Genomic DNA, 15996 nt, shown 5'->3' with positions numbered 1-15996 from the left:
TCTGCATGCTCAAAAGAAGTAACCTTCTTTTGATATTCCCACCTCATTATTACATGTTCACACTCTCCATTTTACCTCACGGACTATTTCTCTATCTGTGAAATAATTACTTGAAGCCTTCATTGCTTCTTTCTCTGGGTGATGATGAAATGAGAAGCCGATGGCTTCTATTTATAGGAGAAGTAGCCAATATTTGTTGCAACCAATCAGAAGGATTGGATTTGTTGCAAATTGTGTGCAACTTGCCGATTTGCATTGTTGCAAATCTGGTTCCACGAATCAAAATGTTTCTGGCCAAAATTCTTTTTTCTTCATTTAATGGGGATGGACCTCACAAATACCCCCTCCATACCCATTCACCTGAAGGAGGTAATACCAACTTCTAGCTTGAGTGCACGCCGACATGTTCTTTGCACAATTCAAACTTGTCCCTTGCTACCATCTTGGTTGGCATATCTGCAGGATTCTCAATTGTAGAAATCTTCAAAACTTGTAGAGATTCATTCTCTACAATTTTTTAATCCAGTGATATCTTACGTCAATATGTTTGGACTTTGCATGGTATATGGAGTTCTTGCTCAGGTATGTTGCACTTTGACCGGTACAACATACACATTTTCTTCTCATGCAAGCCAAGCTCTTGAAGGAACCGCTACAACCATATCATTTCCTTGCTAGCTTTAGTTGCAGCAATATAATCCCCTTCAGTTTTAGAGAGTGCAACACACTTCTGCAACCTCGACTATCATGATATAGCTCCCCTTGAAAAGGTAAACAAATATTCCGTACTGGATTTTCTGTTATCAAGGTCACCTATCATATCAGCATATGTATAGCCTTTCGAGATTGGATCGGATCTTCTAAGACACAAACAGTCTCCTGCAGTACCTCTTAGGTACCTAAGTATCCACTTGACTGCTTTCCAATGTTCTTTCTAGGATTTTCGAGAAACCTGCTTACAACACCAATTGCATATGCAATACCAGGTCTGGTGCATCAAACCCCCGACTGCCGAAGACTAAGGAACTTTGTTCATGCTCTCTTTCTCCTCCTTTGTTGGAGGACACATCTGTTTGCTCAATTTCAGATGACTAGCAAGAGACGTGCTAACGGGTTTATCAATTTTCATCTAGAAGCGTTTTAGTACACGTTCAATATACTTCTCCTGAGATAGCCAACTTTTTCTTGTTCGTTCTCGAACAATCTATATCCCCAAAATTTGTTGTGCTGGTCCCAAGTCGTTCATGTCAATGGATTTGGACAAATCTCTGTTCAACTTGTCAATCAACTCTTTGTCTTGTCCTGCAACCAACATATCATCTACATACAACAACAAGATAATAAAGTTGTTATCGGAAAATCTTTTGCAGTATACACACACTACTACAAAACACCTTCGGCGGCAATATGTCCTGTAATTGCTGCAGGTCTTGAAAATTTACCACTCATTCAAAGTTATGGAAGTATTCAAGCACTCTCTAAGGATGGCAAAAAGAGTGACAGACAACATGATCTTGTGAATGCTGCAAGTACAATCTTATTTTGGTCTCAGCTCCTTAAATTGAGTAGGAATTTCCATTTTCCCATTTTTCCTACTGCTTTTGCATCATCTGGATGCTCCCATCATAATACTTTATTACTTCATCTAAGAAAAAAGAATAAATTGATGTTTTTCTCTGTTAGATCCATTTTGATTTTGTGAATCTTGGCGCTGATCAGTTCTCAATTTTGTTTGACCGTAGTCATTTATACTTGGAGAAATTCCATATCTGAAGGGCAGAATCACAATTATGTGCCAGCTTTGGGAACTGACAGGATCTGTTCCGGTATGTGTTAAAGTCCACTCCTTTCATATCAACATGATTCAGCTTACTTCATTCATTATTGATGATTTTGAAAATTTAGGGAGAGGTGAGATTTATACTTTAGAAGTTCCTTTCTGATATTTCCAGAAATAAGAATATTTACAAGCATGCACATGAATAACTCAACCACCTAAGGTTGGACCTTCGAGTAGGAGAAGCTGCACTTTTGGTGTACGGGGACTTCATGTACATAACAGATGCAGAGAAAAAATTCAACTCTTTATCCAACATTGAGGAGCTAAATAATTAGGCCAGCTTACAAAATAATTAGTTCACATAGACCAATTATATACCTGTTAAGAAAACATATTTGGCTAGAATTAATTTACTCATGATATGTATACTAGTGAGGATTCATATAGGTGACCTCAACTTGTTTAGGACTTAGGCGTAGTTGTTGTATTATATGTCAACTAGCGGAATTTGGTTCTGTTGATGTTGTGCAATTCTATAATTGCAGTCCGTAAATTTTTTCTTCCAACAGTATATTAAGTAATATTCTGTCAGAATTTGTATATACATTTGGTTATTTAATAGAAAATATAATAAACTTGACGACTGTTGGGTGTAAATGTTTTACCTGGTTGTTTACTTGAATGATATGGATGAAGGTTAACGACAGGAAGTTGTATTCTACTGAGATCAAACTCAAATTCCATAATGCTCAATTCTATTGGAGACACCCAATGGGCATCTTAAAAAACTTTAATTTCATGAACAATTTTCCTGGTCAACTGGCACAATACAAACGACACATCTTTTGCATTTATACATGTACATATACTTTATTGTCTTCATTCAGAAACAAGCTTCCACATTATTATCTAATTTTCGTTGTAAATAAGAATTATAGAATACAGCCCACTAATTATGCCATGGACATTTGTACTTGTCCATAATTTCTGCTCCTATAAATAGGATATTTACCCTTTTCTTGCATTAATTTATTACTACTAAATAGTGAGTATAATAATATTTATCCTGATCATTGCACGCGGACGTGTTTCACAAACTAATCAATTTTGATTTTGTGGCTCCATAGCTTGCTACAAATAACCTCATAAAGCTGAATTTTCATGTAAATTAATGTCGATAATCAGATTGAAAGACCAGTGTATAAGACTGGAAGTTGAGTGTAATTACCATTATATAAGTAAAAACTGAAGATAAAATTTACTGAAGTTGCTCAGAATGGTATACTGCTTATGTAAAACCTCTAGAACTGAACCAAATCTGTTCCCGCTGTAGATGCTTTCAAGCCCTCTACACTTACGTTAGTTGCCTGTTAAGTTAGAATTTTGATATTACTCTTGTAGTTTCTTACCCGTCGATTTCCGTTACTATTTGTTATTTCTTGTCCTTTGACTATTGTATTACTTTGTTTCCATGGTTAGATCATTATTTCTTTTTCATCCTGCTTGGAATTGCTTGTTCTTATGCCGAGGGTCTACCAGAAACAATCTCTCTACCTTCCCAAGGTAGAGGTAAGGCCTGCACACATTCTACCCTCCCCAGACCCCACTTTGTGGTATTTCACTGCGTATGTTGTTGTTGTTGAAAATTTGATACAACATTTTTTCTTTCGGCAGGTGTCATCTGCTGTACTTCGCAAGGACATTGACTATCTCCTGGATTTGATAGAGAGGTTAAAGAATGGAAGAGATCAAATTGCTCTTGACATGGGCAAAATTGAGAAGCTGACGTTTCTGTTGTCAAATTTACGGATTTTGTATTTCATTTCTGATAAGCCTGATGCCGAAATGTCTTGTGTATCACATGAGGCTCATGATCTGATGACTGCTTATGATCTGGTTCAGTCAATTTTTCATCAGAGTGGACAAGATGACATGATGCCTAAGTTAAAGGAAAATATCAGCTTAGATCATCATTCTGAATCAAGTAAAACCATGTGTGAGGATCAGTTGGTTGAACTTTTGGACGCCCTCCTCGTGGTTCTTAATTATCTGCCCAAGCATCTTTTCCTATCAATGACTCAATATGAGCTTCTTCAGAATGTATGCTGCCATTTAAGAGATTTCCATGAGCTGAAAGTAAATGGCTGCATTGAGCATGAGACAGTTGAATATGTCTTACCTCAGTTTCAACTTATGGCTGAGAGAGTAGGACACTTCTGTATTGTCCTTATGTTGTATCTGGATAAAATAAATGAAACAGATGAACTTGATGAAACACTTGAGCTTAGTGAAGCAGATGAACTTGATGAAACAGATGAACTTGATGTAACAAATGAACTAGATGAACTTGATGAAACACTTGAGCTTAGTGAAGCAGATGAACTTGATGAAACAGATGAACTTGATGAAACATGTGGAATTGGTGAAATAGACGAACCTGATGAAGCAGATGAAGTTGATAGAAAACTTGAAGTCCCTCAAGCCACTTCTATGCTAGCTGATCTACTTGTGAAGATTATTCCGGTTGAACTGGAGGTTATGCACATATGTTCAACAAATTTGAAAGCTTCAAAGTCAGCAGAAGTTGGACGCTTCATTACGCAGCTCCAAGAAGCCTGTCCAGACATTCTTAGAGAACATCTAATCCATCTACAAGAGCACTTGGTAACTGGTCTTAATGCTAGCACTTCAGCTCAGAACATTCATGTCATGATAGAGTTTCTATTGATTATTCTTGCTGATATTCCCAAGGACTTTATTAATCATGACAAATTGTTTGTTCTCTTGACACGTATTGGAGCACATACCAGAGAGGCATCCATTCTTGTTGGCAACATAGAAGAGAACTCAAGGAATGAAGAGAATATGAATGAAGCAAGCCGTGCAAGTCTAGACTTGCTGAAAAATATCGAACTCCTGAAGAAAGATCTCAAGCATGTTTTCTTAAAAGCCCCTGCACACTCATCTCAGCTCTGTTTCCCCATGAGTGACGGACCACTCTTCATGACTCTTCTACTCGGAAACTTAAATGATTTGTTCAGATCCAATGCTTATTCAGTAGCTTTAATAAAGGAAGAAATTGGGTTGGTAAAAGACGACCTAGAATTCATAAGCTCCCTCGTCGGGAGTGTTGACCAAGAATTGAATAGAGATCTCTGGACTCGTGTTCTAGATGTGGCATATGAGGCAGAACATGCCATTAACTCAATTCTTGTCAGAGATCATGGTGTCTTGCACCTTATCTTCTTACTTCCCTATACCATCGGAAAGATTAAGCTTATCAAAGAAGAGGTACAACAGAAGATCTCCACGAATAGTGGCCTCGTCGTAAGCTCTCCCAACAAGCCAGTTGAAATTAGAAAGTCACCAACAACTGCTCAAATAATTGTAGGTTTTGAGGAGGAGACAAAGTGGATAATTAGGAAGCTCACCCTCAGACCAACTGAGTTAGATGTCATTTCCATATTTGGTATGCCAGGGGTTGGAAAAACTACGTTGGCTTACAAAGTATATAATGACAAGTCTGTTGTTGATCATTTTGACATTCGTGTTTGGTGCACAGTCGACCAAGAACGTAATGTGAAAAGGTTATTGCAGAAAATTTACAATCAAGTTATTGGTTTGAAAGAAAGATTCAGTGAGAAGGATGACATAGATGAAGATGTTGCTGATAAGTTACAAAGACAAATGATTGTAAAAACATTCAGTGAGAAGGATGACATAGACGAAGATGTTGCTGATACGTTACGAAGACAAATGATAGTAAAAAGATTCAGTGAGAAGGATGACATAGATGAAGATGTTGCTGATAAGTTACGAAGACAATTGTTTGGAAAGAGGTACCTTATTGTCTTGGATGACATGTGGGATACTGCAATATGGGATGAGCTAAGTATGTCTTTTCCTGAATATCCGACAAGAAGTAGAGTCATCTTAACAAGTCGAAAAAAGGAAGTGGCTGTGCATGGAAAACGCCACAGCGATCCTCTTAACCTTCGATTGCTAAGGCCAGAGGAAAGTTGGGAGTTATTCGAGAAGAGGGTATTCGGAGAAGAAAATTGCCCTCGCGAACTAAGGGGCGTTGGAGAAAGAATAGCCCAAAAATGTAAAGGGCTTCCTTTGGCACTTGATCTGATTTGTGGAGTCATTGCAAGGAAGGAAAAGAAAAAGGCTTTGTGGCTTGAAGTTTTAAAAAATTTGAGTTCCTTTATTTTCAAGGATGAAGTGGAAGTGATGAAGGTTATACAATTAAGTTATGACCATTTATCGTATCACCTTAGGCCATGTTTACTTTACCTCGCAAGTTATCCAAAGGACGAATATATTTTTACCTCTGATTTGAAAGATTTATTGAGTGCTGAAGGACTCATGGAACAGACTGAGATGAAGAGTGTGGAAGAAGTAATGGAGTCTTATTTGGATGAGTTAATTTCCAGTAGCTTGGTAGTAGTTTTTAGTGAGACAGGTGGGAGCCCGAGGTGCAGAATCCATGATCTTGTGCATGATTTTTGTTTGGTAAAAGCTAGAAAAGAAAAATTGTTTGACTTCATAAGTCCAAGTGGTCCGTCTTCTTCTTCGGAACTGATGCCGCGTGGAATGATTCACTACAATCAAAAGTCTGTCCAGCTCAATCTAGAAAAGAGAAATTATGCTAAGCACCTCCTCTCTTTGAAGGTAGACATGACTCGTAGTAAATATTGGCATGGGTATCATCTTCCCTACAACATTTACCTACGAAACTTGAGGCTTATTAAAAGGTTGGAGCTGCGGGAAATAAGATTGACAGATTCTTTGCTGAATGAAATAGGCATGCTTGTTCATTTGAAGTGCTTAAAAATTCAGACGAAGGTAAAAGCTCTCCCTCTGTCATTTTCGAACCTCAGGAATCTAGAAACTTTGGTGGTGAATAACCAGAAAGAAACCATGGAACTGTCACCTGGTATTTGGAGTCTTGCAAAGCTACGATGTGTGAAAATCAATTATTGTTCTCTCTTGGATGAACCAATGGATTCAAAGTTGGAGAATTTGAGAATATTAGATGGTCTCTTCTTTTTCTTTCCAAGAAATACAGAGGACATCTTCAAAAGGTTTCCCAATCTTCGAACCCTTGGACTCAGCGTTGGAAACCCAGTGGATTTTTGTTTTCCCAGATTTGATGTCTTTAATGCACTTGAAGAACTTTCCATAAGTTCTGGTGGTACTTGGTTTGATAAACCATGGGATTGTCACTTGCCTTCGAGCTTAAATAAACTGGAGGTGTTAGAGCTTCATTTGACATCCGATTCAATGTCAAGAATTGGAAGACTACCCAACCTTCAACACCTGAGTCTAGAATGCACAACCATCCAGGGGGGAGAATGGAACTTGGAAGAAGTCACCTTCGAGAGTCTCAAATTTCTGATGTTGTATATGGTGTCTTTCTCTGAATGGAAGGTTGATGCAGAGGAATCCTTTCCCGTGCTCGAGGAATTAGAAATATATGCATGTTTTAAGCTTAAGGAGATTCCGGACAGTTTTGGGGATATTGCTTCATTGAAGTCTATCAATGTGTGGAGGGACCTTCGACTAAGAGATTCAGCCCTGAATATAAAGGAATATGTTGCAGAAATGACGGGAGAAGACAAGCTTGAGGTGAAGTGGAAGTCCTTATCTCCAGGTAAACCTCTGTGAGTATTTATTAACTTTTTTTTTTTTTTTTTAAATTCAAGTCCACTAGGCTTTTGGCCTAGGGCTAATTTTATAAATTTTATCAAAAAATCCAGAAGTTTGTACAACCGTAGCCAAAAAGGCTAATGAAAGAGTATTTATTAACTTCTTTTGCACATTAAGTTGCTTTTCAATATTTCTGTCCAATTACTTTAACCAGTATAATCTTGTTTGCAGAGTGCATATAAATGTTTGCCAGCACATCAACCTGTAGAAGCTTCAAATGATGGATGTATTCCTGATGTGTGGTTTATCCGTTGTGGTTAAGCACTGTTTTCCAGTTTGACTTCTTTTCAATTTCTTCTTCTTTTTTTGGCGATTAAAGGTGCCTATAGACAGCAGAACTATCCTAAAATACAAGCATCGCTTAATAATCAAATTTGTTGTTAATCTGACTGATTCTTCTAGTAATGACTCTTTCTCATAATACAGAAAATCTCCATAGCTTTTCCCATCTACTTTCAAAGAATATGAACGGAATAGGAATGAGAAACTCTCTAAGCAGCTATATCACTTTCCTCTCAGGGACTTCTTAGAATGGTCAAGGAAAATCTGGTAAAAATACGTATGTTAGCCAAAATTGCAATAAGCATTCTCCATTTTTTGACATCCTTTCTGTTAGCGCACGGATTTTAATGATGACTTATTATGTGCAGGTACAAAAAGAAAAAACGGGCAAAGTGTCACTACTCAAAAGATGAAGAACTTAGTTGACTTCGAAGTGTGACCTAATCAAGATGTAGCAGAAAAATGATTCCAGTACACCTGCTAAGGGAAGAATATATGTCATTCCCAGAATCAAGGAAGACGTATTTCTGAGCAAAACAGCCGCAGCAAATCAAGGTAGAAGTTCTGATTTTTGCATCAACCACAAATCAGGAAAAGGAGAGAAGATCAATCAAGGTCAGATCAAAGAAAAAAGCTAAGGAAGAAGCTGCAAGAATTAAATATTGGAAAACGAGTAAAGTAAGCTCGTACTTTATTTTTGGAAAGTATATTCATATCTTTCCAAGGATCAAATCCCTTGGGTTGATTTCTCTGTACAAGATCCAATCAAAGCTTCAATCAAGGATCGTTCCAGCCTCCAAGCCTCACACGAAGACGATAAAGCTATCAAGTGAAAGACGAGAAAAAAAAAAAATACTTTCGTCTTATACCAATCTCAACTTCTTTATTCTACTCTTAACAAACATTGTATTTCAATAGTGATGTATTGTGTAAACAAAAGAGTGAAGAGACAAAAAGTTGTTTGGTGAGGGATTGTATGGAGTGTTGCTAGAAAGAAAAAAAGAACTGATTTTGACATGTAGGGAACACACCATCACTGTACAAGACAACTTTAAGAGCTTACAGAGAACACCTTGCAACCAAGGGGCTGGACTAAGATCAAAAACATCCCGTGTCACTTTACTGTTCTGCAATTTAAATTCTGCAATCCTTTTACTGTTCTTCATAAGTAAATTTTAAGTCAACTACAACTTACTAGCAGTCGACTAAACTATGAAAAAGTTTTCACCCCCCTCTTGCACTTTTACTTTGTTATTCTTATTGTTTTTTTTTTTCTTTTCTTTTTTGTGGGAAAGTTAAGCATGGTATGACTTGGTATACAGATGTTGAAAGGAATATCTTCAGATTTGAGCTTCTGCTAAAAAAATCTCCCCTATTGAGTTTGGTATTGCTAAAATCAAAGTGGCGTGAAAGCAGTAAAGAAACAAGAATGTTTTGGAAGAATTTTTCTCTACCCTTGTATTCATATAATGACCTCCTTATATGCAAGCAGGGGCGGAGCCAAGTGTTGGCCAGGGTGTTCACCCGAACCCCCTTCGGCGAAAAATTACCATGTATACACAAGGTTAAAATCATTTTTTATGTACAAATAGTAGATGTTGAATCCCTTTGGCTTCCTCATTTCTTACTCTTTTATATTTTTGAACCCCCTTAGTTGAAATCCTGGCTCCGCCACTGTATGCAAGTTAGTCTCCTTCTTAAATCATATTCTAATAAGTTATCCCTTTTCTAATAGGACTACAAATCCTACAACAACAACAACCCAGTGAAATCCCACAACGTGGGGTCTGGGGAGGGTAGAGAGTACACAGACCTTACTCCTATCAAGGTAGGACGGCTGTTTTCGAAAGACCCTCGGCTCAATAAAAAGTATAAAAAGAGGTCAGATAAGGCTAAGAAATTCAAAGCGATGTGGAAATGCAAATAACGAAAGCTACACAGATAAAATAGGATAATCATATTACAGGAAATAGCAGAAATCAAAGTGACACAGATAACAGATAATAGCAAAAATCAGAGCACAAGAAATTATACTGCGATAATGCGACTACTAATAAGGAAGGATAACAAGCCTATCTACTAGTCTGCTACCCTAATCTGGGTCCTCCAAACCCTCTTATCTAAGGTCATGTCCTCGGTAAGCTGTAACTGCGCCATGTTCTGTCTAATCACCTCTCCCCAATACTTCTTCGGCCTACCCCTACCTCTTTTGAAACCATCCATGGCCAGCCTCTCACACCTCCGCACTGGAGCATTTGTGTCTCTCCTCTTCACATGCCCAAACCATCTCAGCCTCGCTTCCCGCATCTTATCTTCCATCGAGGCCACTCCACCTTGTCCCGAATAGCCTCATTCCTAATCCTATCACTCCTGGTGTGCCCACACATCCATCTCAACATTCTCATCTCGGCAACTTTCATCTTTTGAACGTGAGAGATCTTAACTGGCCAACACTCCGTCCTATACAACATAGTCGGTCTAACCACCACTTTGTAGAACTTGCCCTTAAGTTGTGGTGGCACCTTCTTGTCACATAGCACTCCGGAAGCGAGCCTCCATTTCATCCACCCTGCCCCAATACGATGTGTGACATCATCGTCAATCTCCCCGCTGCCTTGCATAATAGATCCAAGATACTTGAAACTACTTTTCTTATGGATGACCTGGGTACCAAACCTCACTTCCACGCCAGCCTCCTGAGGTGCTTCACTGAACTTATATTACCATAATTACATTTGTACTATAATTAGAATATTATACTTCAAATGGGGTTTTCTCACACCGACGTGACCGGACACACTGGTTCGGTCTAATTTCAGTCATAATACTCCCCTTAAGTTGGAGCATGAGGGTCCCGAATGCCCAATTTGTTAAGTAAATATTCATACTGTGACTTTTCCAATGCCTTCGTACATACATCAGCCAACTGCTCACCGGTTGGCACGTAGCTGAGGGGTATAGTACCGGACTGGAGCTCATCCCAAACATAGTGATAGTCTACTTCAATATGTTTGGTCCATTCGTGAAACATCGATTTCGGGCAATATACAATGCCGATTGACTGTCACAGTACATATTAACCGGATTCTTATGTTCGACTCCCAAACTTCGCAAAGTTTCTTTCAACCATTTCAATTCACAAACTGTCATTACCATCTCTCGGTATTCTACCTCCGTTGAAGAGCGGGAGACAATAAGTTGCTTCTTCGTATTCCAAGACACGAGTGAATGACCGAGCAAGATAAATCGCCTGGTAAGAGATTATCGGGTCAACGAGCAATCTGCCCAGTCTGAATCACACTATTCGTACAAACGGAGATCACAATCCTTCTGTCACGCCCCGAACCTAGGCCTGAACATAACACGACACTCGGTGCATGATTGTATGTGACTGAGCAAACCACACAGTTTGCTAAATCAACATGGGACATGTACTGATGCGGAAAATAAATTAGAAACATGAATAATCTGGATAAAACATGTGACATCATATAATACTGAAAATACTGTTTTAAAACATAAATGCAGAAATAGTCTTAAAACATGATAGTGTAGCCCACAAGGCTGAACATAATTGAATACTCAACATGGCATGACTGACTAGTCTATGAAACATCTAATATGAGTCTGAAATACTTAACTGCTACTGGGACAAGGCCCCCAATATACCTGACTGTCTAATATGACATGACTGTTGAAAAGTAAAGACATGTTGTACCTATTCATACAAGCATACCAACATAAGCTCATATACAACAATTTACATTAAAAACTGCGATTAAAGTGCTAAGAAGTAAAGTGCAAATGACACTAAATCTAGATATTTGTGCCAAATATCAACACCCCCCACTTAGACTTTGCTTGCCCTCAAGCAACCACTTATCAAACATTCCCTAGTACTTTACACAGCCATGCCACTCGAACAGGTCTACATCAGGATTCGGCGGATATGAAAGTTTCGAAATCTCATTAAAACATACACATTGAGCCAATTCTCTCAAAAGTCATGCCAACTGCTTCAAAACAACCATTTTCTCACATTTCAAAACATTAGCAACCAGACCTCTCAAGAAACGATCCATTTAAAAAAAACAAGCATATGACTCCCGACACCACTCAAAACACAACGAGTATGCTACTTTACCGAGTAGTAGTACTTCACCTATCTCCTATTGATTATGTGTCCTCACCCAAAACAGAGTTGTCCATATTTCACACAAAGTTAATGACATTATTTCAACGGACATAAGATGCAAACAATATCGCTCACTCTGACAAAGAACATCCAATGCTCAAACATGACGAACCATAAGCTTTCCCTTAGTGTAACCGTTCCGCAAATAAGAGTGAGATTAATTGAGGATCACTTAGGACTTGTATGGTTGTAATGTAGGCTAAGGGACGGGTAGGATATATTTTGGAACTTGTGACTAACCTCCCTAAGCACTTTTAATACCTTACAACATAGTTCATTTTGCACCATCCTTTATCAACCATAACTTTCAACCACAAGTTACCCATTCTATCCCCTCAACACCCATTTATTTTCTCAACTTTAAGCACCATCCTATTTTCGTCAAGCTAGTGGGAAACAATACTAAGAAAGCAAATTATTAACTAGAAAGTTTCTATTTTCTGTTTTTCAGTTCTTTTCTCTGTTTTTTTCCTTTCAGTTTACGATTATATTTCCCACTAACTAGCATTCAAAAACACTCAAGTACACTAATAGCCTTCATTTCAACTGCATCCAACAAACCCTCCCTTAATTTCACATCCTAACTCCAATTCCATTAATGTGCAATTAAAAGTGCCTAAGGAGTAAACAGGGATCAACTATTGGTCAATAAGAACAAAAGGGGTAGCCTAATTAGCTGTTGTTAAAAGAAAAAGCTAAAGGCTCAACGGGGTTGACTAGGGATATATATATAGGGTAGGCAAGCAATGTTTCAAAATTCGGATAACAAAGAAATGCCTAGATCTTCCTAAACTTCTCACTCAATTTCGCTTCACGAACACACCGGGCAAGTTCTAGTCATCAATATCCAGCATGGATCATACAAGAGTTTCCTCACATCACACACAACACACAATCAATACAAAACAAATTCGTACAGCCCTCAAATCAAGCAACTATTACACATTATGCCAAGTGGGTCATACATGAGTCAATGCACTTCACTACAAAAGTGTTTCGAGAGAGGTTACTTCGTTTCATGCATGCTTTTAAAAATCATCAAGAACAGCTCATGGTTTTCACATTCCACCTAACCCGAGCACCTAGCATTCAAGTGGTCTAACAGGCTTGACTCCTATGACTTTTTTTTTACAAAAGTACAAAGAAAAAACTAATCCTGTTCAAAGGTCCCCCCCCCCCCCCCCCCCTTAGGAAAGAACCGAGGCCATAAGAAAACCCAAGGGGGTGGATGGTGTGTGCCACTAACGAGGGACTCAAGAAGCTACAAAGAAAACCTAAACAAGAAAACTAGAAATCTTTTTGAGTTTTTTTTTCCGACTCTAAGACTCAAAAACTACCAAAAAGAAACCTACAACAACTTGATCACCATCCTCAACCTCAAAAATGTTGTTACAAGGGACTTATTTCCCACCCCACACTTAAATTATGCTTTGCCCTCGAAGCATATAGATGGAAAAATTTAAAACAAAGGCAAGAAATACTCCATGAGGCCCACTAGGGCCTAGTCATCATACTCAGCCTCACCATCAGACGGCTCGACATCTTCTTCCTCATCATCATCAGCATCCCGTGCGTGGGACTCTTCTTCACTACCTTCCTCCATCTCGGCTACTATGAGGTCTGCGGAGCACAAATTCTCATCAGCTGGCAGCTTTCCCTCCTCTCCAATGAGAACTCTTGAGTAAGTGGTGTGAGTGCATTCTGCGAACACACTCGAGACATCTAACTCAAAGTGATCACAAGCTATCATCGCAATCTTGTAAAGTTGCTATAGCACAGTAGATTGGGCTGATCTTTCTTAGGCTGGGGTCAAGTTGAGCTTAGTGCACTGATCAGGAGACTTGACATTAGAGATGTCAATCACATTGTCTGGGCACTCAAGCATCCTGTCATACTTACTCTCCAAATGAGGGGCCAATCTCCTCAAGTATGTTTTAAGTGTGTTTCCAATGCTGATCTTAAGGGATTTGCCCTCCCTGATGTGAATCATATCCTGAAGCATCCAATACCCAATGCTGACAGGTTGCCCCGTCAAGAAGAAGTACACAATAGCCACTCTGTCCTTCAGCACAATAGTGAAGTGGTCAAGTGGCATGATACGGTAGTTCAGTAGCCTTAGCCACACTCGGGCCTCCTTTATGAAATCACTCATTAGCATCGTCTTGTGCTTCCTCGGGTCCTCTCTATATCTAGCCCACTTGAACTTCGAATCAGGCCCACATAAAGTTTTCCGAACGGCCTTGTAGTTAGGCCTTTTGATCAACTTGAGCAATGGCTCCACGGGATGGTCAGGAACTCCCAACTGTGCACACAAAGTGGATGCTGTCAATGGCACCCATTCGTCTCTCAGTTTCATATAAGGATGGGGCTCACCACCCTCTGTTCTTGCCAAAATGATGTTGGCATAAAGCTCCAAAACTATATCAATATTCACCGGCCCTGGGTTTTCAAATACCGAACTCCGGCCCATTTTGACTATTTGGTTGTAAATCCCCTTGAAATTCTTCTTCAATGCCATCTTGTTGACAGGCCGTTCATGAATGTATCAATCAGCTAGCGGGAAATCTTTGTACCATTGACCGACCCTCTCTTTTGTTTGGGAATCATTCTTCTAGCTTCTAACAACCATTTCAAACATAACAACACCAAATCCCTACCCAAATTCGCATAACCCCATAAACCTTAGTTCATCAAACTCAAAATCAACACAAAGGGGGAAAAGGGAATGGGATTTCATGGAAAATTTATGAAGATTAATTACCTTTGTTGAGATATGAGACAATGCACACGAATTTCTTGAGGGATGGAGAGGATTTGGGGAAGGTTTTTGAGTTCTTAGGTTCGGTTGGGGATGAGTTTAGAGAGAGAGAAAGTATTTGTGAGAAGTGGCGGGAATTTGGGGGGTCGTCCGTATTTTAAATCTATTTTTTTTAACCGAGTCGACCCGTGCGTTGGCTATACGCCGCATAGCCATCGCACAATACTCCACTCTTTGAACTTGACACTTAGAAAAAATTTCGCTCTGATTAAACCTCATGCGTTGGTCATGCGTCGCATGCCCAGCACACAGAACACCTCTCTCTGAACTTTTTACTTAGCTAAAATTTTAGCTCTGAGTAAAACCCGTGCGCTGGTCATGTGATGCATGCCCAACGCACAAAACAACCTTCTCTGAATCTTTTACTTAGCCGAATTTTTGGCCTGCTTACCTGTTGTTTGATGGTCATGCGACGCATAGGCCCAGTACAATATAAACCCGGAGCTCAATTCCTGTTGTTTTGCACTCGTTTCGAGTTCTCGTTCCTTCTTTAGCCTTGCAACATGAACAAACGTGACATATATGTTACAAAAGTTAGGTTGCTTCCCAACCAGCGCCTTGGTTATAGTCATGGCACAACACTTTTTGTATTTTTTTCTTTTATTTTGAATTGTTACATTACAAACTCAGGTTGCCTCCCGAGAAGCGCTTGATTTAACGTCGCGGCACGATGTAGATCCTTCTCTATTCATCATCAAAGAGCATTTGCTCCTTCTATTTGTCAAAAGCACCACCCTAATATCGCTTGAGACGCTATCCATTTACCAGGAACTTGCGTACCCCATCCATTGTTTGTATTTCCACAGCACCATGGGGTGTGGTTCTTGTTACCACAAACGGTCCAGACCATTGAGACTTAAGCTTTCCCGGAAACAACCGCAGCCTACAGTTGAAGAGTAATACCTGCTGCCCTGGCGCGAATTCACAATATTGAATATTCTTATCGTGCCATCTCTTCGCCTTCTTATTGTATAGCTTTACGTTCTCATACGCCCTCAATCTGAATTCATCAAGCTCGTGCAATTGGAGCAATCTCTTCTCTCCCGCTAGGTTCATATCAAGATTAAGCTTTTTGATTGCCCAATATGCTTTATGCTCTAACTCAACCGGCAGATGGAACGCCTTCCCGTAAACTAACCTGTAAGGAGAAGCTTCGATAGGGGTTTTGTAGGCTATGCGATACGCCCACAAGGCGTTATCCAACTTCAT

The 15996-nt window shown here is 39.3% G+C and overlaps 2 protein-coding genes across 6 annotated transcripts; one reads left to right on the top strand and one right to left on the bottom strand.

The window, feature by feature from the left end:
* Positions 1-165: 165 nt before the first annotated feature.
* Positions 166-9281, top strand: LOC132640565 (putative late blight resistance protein homolog R1B-8). Of its 5 annotated transcripts, none has more exons than XR_009582283.1 (6): positions 166-1529; positions 1743-1826; positions 3260-3349; positions 3455-7436; positions 7664-8041; positions 8143-9281. XR_009582283.1 is itself a non-coding variant. In XM_060357190.1 (5 exons), exons 1-5 carry the CDS (start codon positions 1521-1523, stop codon positions 7672-7674), a joined length of 4176 nt encoding a protein of 1391 aa, XP_060213173.1. In that variant the 5' UTR covers positions 166-1520; the 3' UTR covers positions 7675-8048. The 5 variants fall into 5 exon arrangements, 1 of the variants encoding a protein (XP_060213173.1); XR_009582285.1 differs by having other exon boundaries at positions 166-1565; XR_009582284.1 differs by lacking the exon at positions 8143-9281 and having other exon boundaries at positions 7664-7811; positions 7919-8048.
* A 6259-nt stretch (positions 9282-15540) lies between these two features.
* Positions 15541-15996, bottom strand: LOC132639248 (uncharacterized). The gene has a single exon (XM_060355710.1). The coding sequence runs from the start codon at positions 15994-15996 to the stop codon at positions 15541-15543; it is 456 nt and encodes a 151-aa protein (XP_060211693.1).

The sequence above is a fragment of the Lycium barbarum genome, chromosome 5, assembly GCF_019175385.1.
Source record: "Lycium barbarum isolate Lr01 chromosome 5, ASM1917538v2, whole genome shotgun sequence".
Classification (NCBI taxonomy): domain Eukaryota; kingdom Viridiplantae; phylum Streptophyta; class Magnoliopsida; order Solanales; family Solanaceae; genus Lycium; species Lycium barbarum.
The sequence above is the reverse complement of the archived record's forward strand: the minus strand, read 5'-3'. Positions and strand labels throughout refer to the sequence as shown.

What these genes read in the sequence shown, in the direction of transcription:
- LOC132640565 (XM_060357190.1), top strand. An exon ending in AACTGACAGGATCTGTTCCG is followed by an intron (nt 1,827 to 3,259) that starts GTATGTGTTAAA and finishes TTCCATGGTTAG; the next exon opens with ATCATTATTTCTTTTTCATC. An exon ending in TCTACCTTCCCAAGGTAGAG is followed by an intron (nt 3,350 to 3,454) that starts GTAAGGCCTGCA and finishes TTCTTTCGGCAG; the next exon opens with GTGTCATCTGCTGTACTTCG.
- LOC132639248 (XM_060355710.1), bottom strand. Translation starts at nt 15,996, where the DNA reads ATGAAGTTGGATAACGCCTTGTGGGCGTATCGCATAGCCTACAAAACC.